The 12,374-nt window shown below is 43.4% G+C and overlaps 1 protein-coding gene across 1 annotated transcript; it reads left to right on the top strand.

Annotated features, from left to right (window-relative positions):
- Positions 1 to 3,386: 3,386 nt before the first annotated feature.
- On the top strand, positions 3,387 to 10,740 carry PAGE1 (PAGE family member 1). Its single transcript, XM_015127402.3, has 5 exons — positions 3,387 to 3,474; positions 3,976 to 4,069; positions 7,357 to 7,482; positions 8,626 to 8,751; positions 10,627 to 10,740. The coding sequence occupies exons 1-5, from the start codon at positions 3,412 to 3,414 to the stop codon at positions 10,647 to 10,649; spliced, it is 432 nt and encodes a 143-aa protein (XP_014982888.1). The 5' UTR covers positions 3,387 to 3,411; the 3' UTR covers positions 10,650 to 10,740.
- Positions 10,741 to 12,374: the final 1,634 nt, after the last annotated feature.

The raw sequence follows: 12,374 nt of genomic DNA, 5'->3' as shown, positions 1-12,374 counted from the left end.
AATCTCGGCTCACTGCAACCTCTGCCTCCCAGGTTCAAGCAATTCTCCTGCCTCAGCCTCCTGAGTAGCTGGGACTACAGGCACTTGCCATCATGTCCAGCTAATTTTTGGTTTTTCTTTTGTTTGTTTATTTATTTTTGAGACGGAGTCTTGCTCTGTTGCCCAGGCTGGAGTGCACTGGCGCGATCTCGGCTCACTGCAAGCTCCGCCTCCTGTGTTCATGCCATTCTCCTGCCTCATCCTCCCAAGTAGCTGGGACTACAGGTGCCCGCCACCATGCCTGGCTAATTTTTCGTATTTTTAGTAGAGATGGGATTTCACCGTGTTAGCCAGGATTGTCTCGATCTCCTGACCTTGTGATCCACCCACCACAGCTTCCCAAAGTGCTGGGATTACAGGCATGAGCCACCATGCCTGGCTTAATTTTTGACTTTTTGTAGAGATGGGGTTTCACCATGTTGGCCAGGCTGGCCTTGAACTCCTGACCTCAGATGATCTGCCTGCCTCGGCCACCCAAAGTGCAGGGATAACAAGTGTGAGCCACTGTGCCCAGCCAAAAATCAGTATTTTTTAAATGTTCTACTAGGCAATTCCAATGGGCAACTAGGGTTGATGAAAACTGCACCAAAAACACAGCTATTAGAATGATCAAAATCCAGATCACTGACAACAACAAATGCTGGGGAGGATGTGGCACAACAGGAACTCTCATTCATTGCTGGTGGGAATGTAAAATGGTAAAGCCAATTTGAAAGGCAGTTTGGCAGTATTTCTTACAAAACTAAACAAACTCTTACTATTAAGTCCAGTAGTTATATTTCTTGGTATCCACCCAAAGGAGCTGAAAACTTGTGTCTGGACATGGATGTTTATAGCTTTTTTAAAACAGCATCTTTAAAGGCTTTCCAGATAATCTTAACATCTCTGGTGTCAGTTGTTTGTCTTTCTCCATTTGAGATTCCATAACTTCCTTTTTTTTATTTATTTATTTTTGAGCTGGAGTCTCACTCTGTCACCTAGGCTGGAGTGCAGGGGCTCGATCTTGGCTCACTGCAACCTCTGCCTCCCGGGTTCAAGCAATTCTATGCCTCAGCCTCCCGAGTAGCTGGGATTACAGGTGACCACCACCATACTCAGCTAATTTTTGTATTTTTAGTAGACACAGGATTTCACCATCTTGGCCAGGCTGGTCTTGAACTCCTGACCTCGTGATCTACCCACCTCAGCCTCCCAAAATGCTGGGATTACAGGTATGAGCCACTGAGCCTGGCCGAGATGCCTAACTTTCATGGTTCTTTGTTATTCTGAGTAATTTTGAATTACACGCTAGACATTTTGAATATCAGGTTTGAGACACTTGAACAATTTCTTTTTGCTTTGTTTTAGACACAGGGTCTCACTCTGTTGCCCAGGCTCGAGTGCAGTGTGTGATCATAGCTCACTGCAGCCTTGAACTCCTGGGCTCAAGGGATCCTCCTGCCTCAGCCTTCACAGTAGCTAGGACTACAGGCATGTGTCATCACGCTCAGCTAGTTTTAATTTTTTTTTATAGAGACAAGGTCTCACTGTGTTGCCCAGGTTGGAAACTCCTAGCCTCAAGCCATCTATCTTCTTACTTCAGCACGCAAAAGTGCAAACCGCGCCCAGCCTACACATTTGTAAAATAGCATCTTTAAAGGCTTTCCCACATAATCCCAACATCTCTATCTTAGCAGTCGTGTCGGTTGATTGTCTTTCCCCATTTCAGTGGCCCTATTTTCCTGGTTCTTCATATTCTGAGTAATTTTGAATTATATGCTAGACATTTTTAATATCTGGTTATGAGACTCTTAGTCTTGTATAATGCTATGGGGTATGTTGCTATTTCTGTTTTAGCAGGTGGTCTACCTCGCTTCACAGGCAGCCACCATGGTCCTTGTTCCTATGGTGGGGCCAGAGCAAGAGAGGGCCCTGGACGGGAGGGTGGCTCAGTTGAAGGTGGAATGAGTTTTGAGGGGAGCACTATTTGAGGTATTTGAGCACCCGAGGCATATGAAACTGCCGAGGGAGGTCGGATTCCATTATCTCCATGGGAATGAAAATCGGGAGTGTGGGGTGTGCTGCTGGGAACTGCAGCCCCCCTCCTCCCCCCTACCGCGGTAGCTGCGCATGCTCCTTGGGTGCCGGCCTCAGTGAGCATGTTCACTGGGTGTCTTCCCGTCGGCCACTTCGCCCACGTGGAGAACGCCAGGGAGCTGTGAGGGTGTGCAGTCACGTTCCTGCTATCTGGACACTTTTTCCTCTACTGAGACTCAGCTGGTAGATCCACAGGCCAGTCCTCCTGGGGGCTGAAGTGTGAGTGAGGGTGAGGAGGAGCCAGTGGGCTTAGGGCAGGTTCGGTGGGTCCTTGGTGTAGTGATCTGTGGCTTTTGAGGGAGAAGGGCCTCAGTGGCCTCCGAAAGAGAAGGGCCTCGAGCTCGTCCTCCTTCTCCTCACAGGCTGCGACACCACCATTGACTTTGTGGTCATGAAGGGGCCAGGACAGGGAGGAAGGTGGGCCGTGAAGGGGAGGCGGTCAGGGGCTCAGGTGAAAATGGGGCGAGTGTTGCGGGTGCTGTTGGAGGGGTCAGAGTCCCGAGGTGATAGGAATCCATGACACAGGGCACATTCCTGAATCCTGAATAGGGCCCTGGGGCGGGAGGTGGGTGGTGAAGATGGCGGTAAAGAAGGGGCCTGGAACCTGGCAAGGCTGCGGGCTGGTGAGTGCCTCCCAGTGGTGTGGAGTGGGGAGTGCCTGAGTGAGAAGCACCCGAGTGAGAGGCGTGGCGAGGTCTCACCTCTGCCATGGAAGGTCCGGAAACAATGGGAAGGACTGGGAGAGGCTGTGCCGTCCAACCAAACTTGATTTGAGGGGAGTGAAAGGCTCTAGTAAGTGGGAGTGTGCCAAAAGCAGCAGTCACGGGAATTGTGATTCACTAGTGTTTTCATGTGGAGTCCGCTTGTGAAACTAAACCTCATCAGAAATGCCCTCTGTCAGGGGGGTGTAGTGGTGCGTGCCTGTAGTCCCAGCTACTCCAGACGAGGCAGGAGGATCGCTTGAGCGGGAGGTCGAGGCTGCAGTGAAGTGTGATGACGCCACTGCATTCCAGCGTGAGCAATAGAGCGAGATCCTGTGTCTAAAAGAAATTTTAAAATAATGTCCTCTGCCTTTTCCACACGCCTTAAGATGACTGCACTGCCAGCTTGGGGAGCATAAGTGGCTTTGCAAGCACTCAGAAAACGTACACACTTACACTTAACTCTGGGACTTATTTTGAGAGTATTTTCAAAATTAAAATGACAAGTTAATATTTAGCCATGGAAGTGATCGAATATAGCTGTCCTCTCAAGTGCATGTTCCCAGTCACGGTTTTCTCTTTTCAGTGTGAAATAATGGGTTTTCGAAGAAAATTAATCTATCGGCGTAGACCAAGAATGTTTGTAGAATCTTCTGAGGTAATTGGGCCTATGCTGTTGAGCGCTTTAACGTTAATTCGATGTTTTCTATTAGCAGAAATTAATTTTTGTGATAGTGTTGTTGCATTAGTATAGATACACTAATAAAGGTAGTTCATGCTGATCAAAAATGATTCTGGCATCTCGTGAAGGAAATACTGATTCAGGAGGATTTTTTTCTCTCGTGTTCTCCAACTTTTGGCCATGACTTCCTTCTCATGCTTTGCTTGTTAATGACACATAGATTATACACATCTATTCCAACATAGAGTATAATCGCTTCCAAAGTCCTTGTGGGTAACTTTTCTCGCAGTAACCTTTCTGTGGGTAGAGTAGCCTTATTAACCATATAGAATAAAGTTGGAGAAATGTCTTTAGGTTTAGTTATGATCAGAAACATCTATGCATTTTCTGTTTGTATATGTGTATATATTTTTTGACATGTATTAATAAAACTTTTTGTATTTGCACACTCACACACGTATGCCCTACCACGAGCAGTCCAGTGATGAGCAACCTGAAGAAGTGGAATCACCAACTCAAAGTCAGGATTCTACTCAAGAGGAAGAGGATGAGGGAGCATCTGAAGCTCAAGGTGAAGGGAAAGGGAAGAAGAATGCCTGTTGGTGTGTGTGTGTGTGTGTGTGTGTGTGTGTGTGTGTCTCATGCATTGTCACATACCAGGAACAGAAGGAATGAAAACGATGCAAAAGATGCCTAGAAATTGACTGGAAAAGTGAAGAGGGTATAGTTTGCAGCTTACCTTAGGGAAATAAATCCCTCACTATGATAAAATTTCTCCACTTTATGAATGAGAGAACAAAGGCTCGGGGATTGTGTTTTGTCCAAGAACACTTGACTGGTGAATACAAAATTTGTGTTTTGTTCCAAAGTTTGTGTCTTCCTACCATCTATGTTGCTGTAACAATAGTAAATGATTTTGCTGAAAGTGCTTAAAACTCAAATGCTTTACTGTAAGGTAGCTTAGTACTGGCCCAGGAATAGACCCAGTTCAGAGGAGCAGGAGCAACTCCAAAAACTGAGTTGCTCATTGCTGGCCACCATTTCCTTTGATATTTTTATGTGGTAAGTTTGATGAAAGCTGGAGAATTCAGGATACTGCCATACAGGTAGCTGGTGTAGTATGATTTTTTAAGTGGCTTTTAGGAAGTGATTAAATCCTTTTATGGTTAGAAAAACCAAAAAAAAAGGAATTATCCTGAGATTAACATGAGATGGAAATAACTTCTCCGAGATAAAATATTTTGAAGCAAAACAATTACGAAACTCAGGTCATGGATTATTCTAAGGATTTACTGTTAAAAGTTTCTAGAATACGACTGATAACAATGCCCATTAATTGCTGTCCACCCACTCCCTTATTCTCAGTGCGGGACAGTATATTTTGTGTGATTCACAAACAATGTTATATTTGGTGCTTTGTTCTTCACGGGGTTCATTTACGGAATATTACATTTGGGACCTTCGGACCTAAATATAACTTTGTTTGAACAAAGTTAAGTTTCTGTTTACCCCAGTAGGTAATGGGTGTCGAGACTGTAAGATTTTCCATAGTCCTCAAATCCATTCAGCTAATCAATCCTTCAGAAATTGACATTGTAATTGTAACTGAAATCCTATCCATGTTGTAGACTTCAGATTTCTTAGCTGATGCACACTGCCCTTGGTACTCTGTGGCTGAATATAAGCATTAAACATGTCCTGTGGTTTATCCTCAGATTGTCATTTAGTAGAAAGGTCTCAAACTGGGCTTAGGGCCGTGCAGTCATAGTCTCAGCTACTTGGGAGGCTGAGGTGAGAGAATCGCTTGAGTCTAGGGTTCAAGACCAGCCTGGGAGACATAGTGAGACCTCATCGCAAATTAATTAATTAATTAATTAATTAATGTTTCGTTATATAGGAAAACAAACGTGTAAAGTTTGTTCTTAGTTGCTGGTAATGTTTTTTTTTTTGTTTGTTTGTTTTTTTTTTTTTTTTGAGACGGAGTCTCACGCTGTTTCCCAGGCTGGAGTGCAGTGGCGCGATCTCGGCTCACTGCAAGCTCCGCCTCCCGGGTTCCCGCCATTCTCCTGCCTCAGCCTCCTGAGTAGCTGGGACTACAGGCGCCCGCCACCGCGCCCGGCTAATTTTTTGTATTTTTAGTAGAGACGGGGTTTCACTGTGGTCTCGATCTCCTGACCTTGTGATCCGCCCGCCTCGGCCTCCCAAAGTGCTGGGATTACAGGCTTGAGCCACCGCGCCCGGCCAGTTGCTGGTAATGTTGCAAACATAACTCCTTACTGAACTATAACACTTAAAATTAGTTACCATGGTAAATTTTATGTTATGTGTATTTTTTACCACAATTAAAAAAAAAAAAAACTTCTGTCTTCCTAAAGTTCAGTGTAGTTGTCATATATTCTTACAAGTTTTTATTTTACATATTTTCAAGACATAACATTTGTAGAAAATTTGCAAGAATAGTACAATTAACTCATATACTTTTCACCTAGATTCACCAGTTGTTAATAGCTTTTGCTCCATTGGTTATTATGGATATTATGTTTACTCTTACTAATGCTCCATTGTTCAGATAAAGTTTCAGGTATTACGGCCCTTTACCCTAAGTACTTGAGAGTGTTTATATATCCTCAGAACAAAGAAAAAGTCATTTCTTGGATAATCACTGAACAATGATCAAACTCAGGCAATTTAACAATGAGAACCTGCAGTTATTTAATATACAGAGTATACGCAGATTTTGCCAGTTATCCAGATAATTTTCTTTTTTCTTTCTTTTTTTTTTTTTTTTTTTTTTCAGACAGAGTCTCACTCTGTTGCCCAGGTTGGAGTGCAGTGGCAAGATCTAGGCTCTCTCTAACCTCTGCCTCCCAGGCTCAAGAGATTCTCATGCCTTAGCCTCCTGAGTAGTTGGGACTACAGGCAAGGGCCACTGCGCCTGCCTAATTTTTTTTTTTTTTTTTTGAGACGGAGTCTCGCTCTGTCGCCCAGGCTGGAGTGCTGTGGCCGGATCTCAGCTCACTGCAAGCTCCGCCTCCCGGGTTTACGCCATTCTCCTGCCTCAGCCTCCAAGTAGCTGGGATTACAGGCGCCCGCCACCTCGCCCGGCTAGTTTTTTGTATTTTTTAGTAGAGACGGGGTTTCACCGGGTTAGCCAGGATGGTCTCGATCTCCTGACCTTGTGATCCACCCGTCTCGGCCTCCCAAAGTGCTGGGATTACAGGCTTGAGCCACCGCGCCCGGCCAACGCCTGCCTAATTTTTTTTTTCTTTTGTATTTTTAGCAGAGCCTGGGTTTCACCATGTTGGCCAGGCTGGTCTCTAACTCCTGACCTCAGATGATCCGCCCACCTCAGTCTCCCAAAGTGCTGGGATTACAGGTGTGAGCCACCACGCCCCGCTGGCTGATACTGACATTTTTGAAGAGGATAGACCAGTTGGTTTGCAGAATGTTTAGCACTTTGGGCTTTTTCGTGTAGTTTCTAAAGAGTGCTTTTTCACACACCATTTATTGGTGGCTACTCATGCCATATGCTAGGAGTCTAAATGCTAATGAGAGACAGGATGTCAGCCTTGAATCATTTAATATGATAAGGACAATCAGAAATACAATAACAGAGAAGTGCAAAGGAGGCAACAAAGTTGTCTGAGGGCAGTCTTCGGAAAGGAAGAGGGTAATATTTGGAAAACCCTGTTTTCTGCCAACAGACTCCTGAAATAATGTTCTTGGGATTTTTATCAACACGTTTATTATTACAGTAGCTAAAGCTTTTATTTAGTAAGACCAAGAGCATGAATATTATTTTCTTATTCATATTTCATGTGTTGCTGCTTAAAATGATAATTTTGTTTTATCTTCAAGGGCAGGAGCCTGAAGCTGATAGCCAGGAACCGGTGCTGCCGAAGACCGGCTATGAGCTTGGAGATGGTCCTGATGCCAAGAAGGTGTGCCTGCGAAACCCAGAGCAGATGAAACTGCCCGCAGAAGGTAGGTAGTGCATTAAGCATGCAAATTGTAGGGTGTCTGTTTCCACAGTATTATAGTTTTCTTTTTTTTTTCTGAGATGGAGTCTCACTCTGTCACCCAGGCTGGAGTACAGTGGCCCGATCTTGGCTCACTACAACATCCATCTCCTGGGTTCAAGTGATTCTCCTGCCTCAGCCTCCCGAGCAGCTAGGATTACAGGCATGTGCCACCTCAGGCAGCTAATTTTTGTAATTTTAGTAGAGACGGGGTTTTGTCATGTTGCACAGGCTGATGTCAAACTCCTGACCTCAGGTGATCCACCCAGCTTAGCCTCCCAAAGTCCTGAGATTACAGCCCTGCCACAGCACCTGACAAATAAATGTTTCTCTTTTTTTTGTATTTTTAGTAGAGACGGGGTTTGACCACATTGGCCAGGCTGGTCTTGAACTCCTGACTCAAGTGATCTGCCCGCCTTGGCATCCCAAAATGTTGGCATTAAAGGTATGAGCCACCATACCCGGCCCAGATAATTTCCTTTATAGAATTTCTTTTTCTGATCCAGAGTCCAGTTCAGGATCACGTCTTGCATGTGCTTGTCATGCGTTTTTAGTTTCCTTTAATCTGAAATGTTTCCTTAATTTTGCTTTGTCATTCAGGATACTGACATTTTGGAGAGGATAGACAAGTCGGTATGCAGAATGTTCAGGATTTGGGGATTTTTCATGTATTCTTTAAAGACCTTTTTTCACTCGGTGTTTATTGGTGTCTACTCATGCCATGTAGGAGTCTAAGTGCCAGGAGTGTAAGTGCTATGAGAAACAGGGTTTCACCCTTGAGTCATTTAATATGATAAGGACAATCAGAAGTGGAGTAACAGAGAAGTACAAAGGAGGCAACAAAGTTGTCTGAGGGCAGTCTTAGGAAAGGAAGAGGATAATATTTGGAAAACCCTGTTTTCCTCTTTTCTGCCAACAGACTCCTGAAATAATATTCTTGGGATTCTTATCAACACATTTATTATTACACTAGTGTAAGCTTTTATTTAATAAAACTGAGAGCATGAATATTATTTCCTTATTCATATTTCATGTTTTACTGCTTAAATTGATATACATATACATGTACATATATACATGTATATATATATGTATTTTTTTTTTTAAGGGCCAGAGCCTGAAGCAGATAGCCAGGAACAGGTTGACCCGAAGACTGGGTGTGAGCGTGGAGATGGTCCTGATGTCCAGGAGTTGGGCCTGCCAAATCCAGAGGAGGTGAAAACACCTGAAGAAGGTAGTCAATCCATTAGGCATGCAAATTGTAAGGTGTCTGTTTCCGCAGTATCATATTATAATTATTATTATTTTTTTGAGACAGTCTCGCTCTGTCAACCAGGCTGGAGTGCATTAGTGCCATCTTGGCTCACTGGAACTTCTGCCTCCTAGGTTCAAGTGATTCTCCTCCCTCAGCCTCCCAAGTAGCTGGGATTACAGGCGTGCTCCACCGCGCCCAGCGAATTTTTGTATTTTTAGTAGAGACGAGGTTTTGCCATTTTGCATAAGCTGATCTCAAACTCCTGATCTCAGGTATTCCACCCGCCTCAGCCTCCTGAAGTGCCAGGATTACAGGCATGAGCCACTGCGCCTGGCCCAGTATTATGTTTTTAATAACACAGAGGTGACAATACTGCCTCTTTAATAATAGAGTTCTTATATAAAGTTTATTTGAAACGTAGTTCAGGTTCCAGCACCCAACTTATAGACTGTCAGATACAGAAACAAACTGAGTCAAAGCCATATTGAATTATAACTTTTGAGTATAAATCCTTAAACCAATAGCTCATGATATTCAGATGCTTTTGTAAAGATCTGCTTTTAACAAATACATAACACATTTGTAACACCCATCACTTGGTGTGAAATATGCTGAAGCACTGATGCGGGTTCTAATACCAGCTCTTACAGCATTGGTGATATTCTGAGCAAATCCCTTACCTTCTAAACCTGTCTTTGGTTTTATGAAAATAGTGAGTTTAAGTCAGATATTTTAAAATCCTTTTCCATTCTGGTTCTTTCACACTCTGATCCTGTTGCATAGAATGCATGGGATACAGAGATCATCTGTTTTGCATGATTTGTGTATCATAAATCATCAAATCCTGGCCTGAGTCCTCTGAAAACCTCTGAATTGAGATTTCATTGCTACTAAGAAAGTGAGCGGGCACTCTGCTTCATGTTAGTTTTTCTGTGTGGAGACCTGAATGCCTATTCTTAGGTTCTGTCAATTTTTGAATTCTCTGGCTTTTTTTTTTTTTTTTTTTGTATGTGTGTGTGACAAATCTCACTCTGTCACCCAGACTGGAGTGCTGTGGTGTGATTTCAGCTCACTGCAACCTCGGCCTCCCAGGCTCAAGCGATCTTCCCAACTCAGCCTCCTGAGCAGCTGGAGCTACAGGCACAAGCTGCCATGCCTGATTGATGCTGTTTTTTTTTTTAAAAAAAATTTTGTACAGACGAGGTCTCACTGTGTTGCCCAAGCTGGGATTCTCTGGCCCTTAATGAATAATTGCTTTTTAAATCTTTCTCCAAGGAAACCTTGAGTGAGTGAATAATCAAATGGTGAGAGACCATTTAGTTTCTATTTTCTGTGGGATGTAGATCAGTGATCCTCAGCATGGGTGTGAGTAAGATGTCTGTGCTATTCACGTTCCCTGCCCCACTGTCAGTCTTCATGAGCCAGTATTTCTAATAAGACTGTCGACACATATGTGATCTCTAACCATATCAAATGTTAGATGTAAGTTTCAGCTTTTGAGGCATCAGTTGGTAAGATTTGAAGTTCAAAGACCATGACTCCAGTACTTTCTGAGTAATCCACTGAAGTATGTTTTACACATGTGTTTTCCAAATTGCTGACTGTTAATTATAAGTGCTTCTGGATTTAAAGGAAGCACTTTATGTTTACGGAATTAATTACCTTTAAATTCTACATGTCTACCCTCAAAGTTTATACGAGGTTTACTTGGCTATAAGACACAGGATCGCCCTTAGGGTTCTATTTGTAGTCCATTTTACAAAACCCAAATTGTGGTGTCCTTTGTGTGCCTTTAGGGTCATCTAAATAATCTGCTGCTAAGTCATGTTCCTAACTGTTATGTTTCTGTTACAGATGAAGGGCAATCACAACCTTAAAAGAAGACACGCTGAAATGATGCAGGATGCTCCTGTGTTGGAAATTTGACCATTAAAATTCTCCCAATAAAGCTTTACATCCTTCTGCAAAGAAGTCTTGTGCATCTTTTGTTAATTTTATTTCCAGGTATTCGATGCTCTGAAATGTGTATCATTCTTTGACATTTTATATGCTAGCTGTTTGAGCTGGTATGTAGAGGCATAATTCCTACATACTGAGTTTCTATCCAGCAACCTTGTTAAACATGCTTAGTAATTCTAAAAGTTTACTTATAGATCCTTTTCAGTTTTCAACATACAGATTCATATCATCTTTGAATAAGAACAGTTTTGTTTCTGCCACTTTTTTTTCTGTTTTCTTTTGTATTTTTTGTAAACATGTGATTTTGCCATGATGCCCAGTTTGTTCTTGAACTCCTGAGCTCAAGTGATCCACCCATCTCGGCCTCCCAAAGTGCTGAGATTGCAGGCATGAGCCACTGTGCCCGGCCTGTTGCTGCCATTTTAAACACTTTTATTTCTTTTCTGATTTTAGGGGCATTGGGCAGACCCACCTGGTATAATGGTGATAGTAGATATCCCTGTCTTATCCCTGATCAGAAGTGGAAAAATTTCAACATTTCAACATGATATTTGCTGTACTTTTTTTGTAGATTGACTTCAACAGTCAGTCATTCCATTCTGTTCTAGTTTGCTGAGAGTATTCATTTTGAATATATGTTGAGTTTCATCAAACACTGCATCTATTGTGATTATCACAGCATTTTTTTCGTTAATCTGTTAAAGTAGTGAATTAGATTGATAAATTTGTACTTTTTTGTTTTATATTTTTAAAAATTGAGAGAGGGTGTCACTCTGTCACCTAGGCTGGAGTGCTGTGGTGTTATCACAGCTCACTTCATCCTCGACCTTCTGGGCACAAGGGATCCTCCCACCTCAGCCTCCTGAATAGGCCTATAGGCACATGCCACCATGTCTGGCTAGTTTTTCTATTGTTTTGTAGAGATGAGATTTTGTCATGTTGCCCAGGCTGCTCTCGAACGTCTGAGCTCAGGCGATCTGCCCACCTCAGCCTCCTAAAGCACTAGGATTACAGGTGTGAGCCTTGGCCTGACCACGTTTTTCTTATATGAGGGGGTGGCCTGCCTCTCCACACCTGTGGGCATTTCTCGTCAGGGGAAACGAGAGGCTTGAGAAAAGAAAGAGGCACAAAGTACAGAGCAAGAAAAGTGGACCTAGGGGACCAGCGCTTAGCATACGGAGCACTGGGTCCTTCAGTATTTATTGATCATTATCTTTACCATCTCGGAGAGGGAGATGTGGCAGCACAGTAGGGTAATAGTGGGGAGAGGGTCAGCAGGAAAACATGTGAACAAAGATCTCTGTGTCATAAATAAGTTTAAGGAAAGGTGCTGAGCCTTGATGTGCATGTATACAAACATCTTCACAAACACTTCTGTGCATTAAAGAGCAGCATTGCCCCGAGCACGTCTCACCTCCAGCCCTAAGGCGGTTTTCTCCTATCTCAGTAAACAGAACATACAATCGGGTTTTACACTGAGACATTCCATTGCCCAGGGACAAGCAGGAGACAGATGCCTTCCTCTTATCTCAACTGCAAAGAGGCCTTCCTCTTTTACTAGTCCTCCTCAGCACAGACCCTTTACGGTGTCGGGCTGGGGGACGGTCAGGTCTTTCCCTTCCCACGAGGCCATATTTCAGATT

The sequence above is a fragment of the Macaca mulatta genome, chromosome X, assembly GCF_049350105.2.
Source record: "Macaca mulatta isolate MMU2019108-1 chromosome X, T2T-MMU8v2.0, whole genome shotgun sequence".
NCBI classification, from domain to species: Eukaryota; Metazoa; Chordata; class Mammalia; order Primates; family Cercopithecidae; genus Macaca; species Macaca mulatta.
This window is presented reverse-complemented; position numbering and strand designations above follow the sequence as displayed.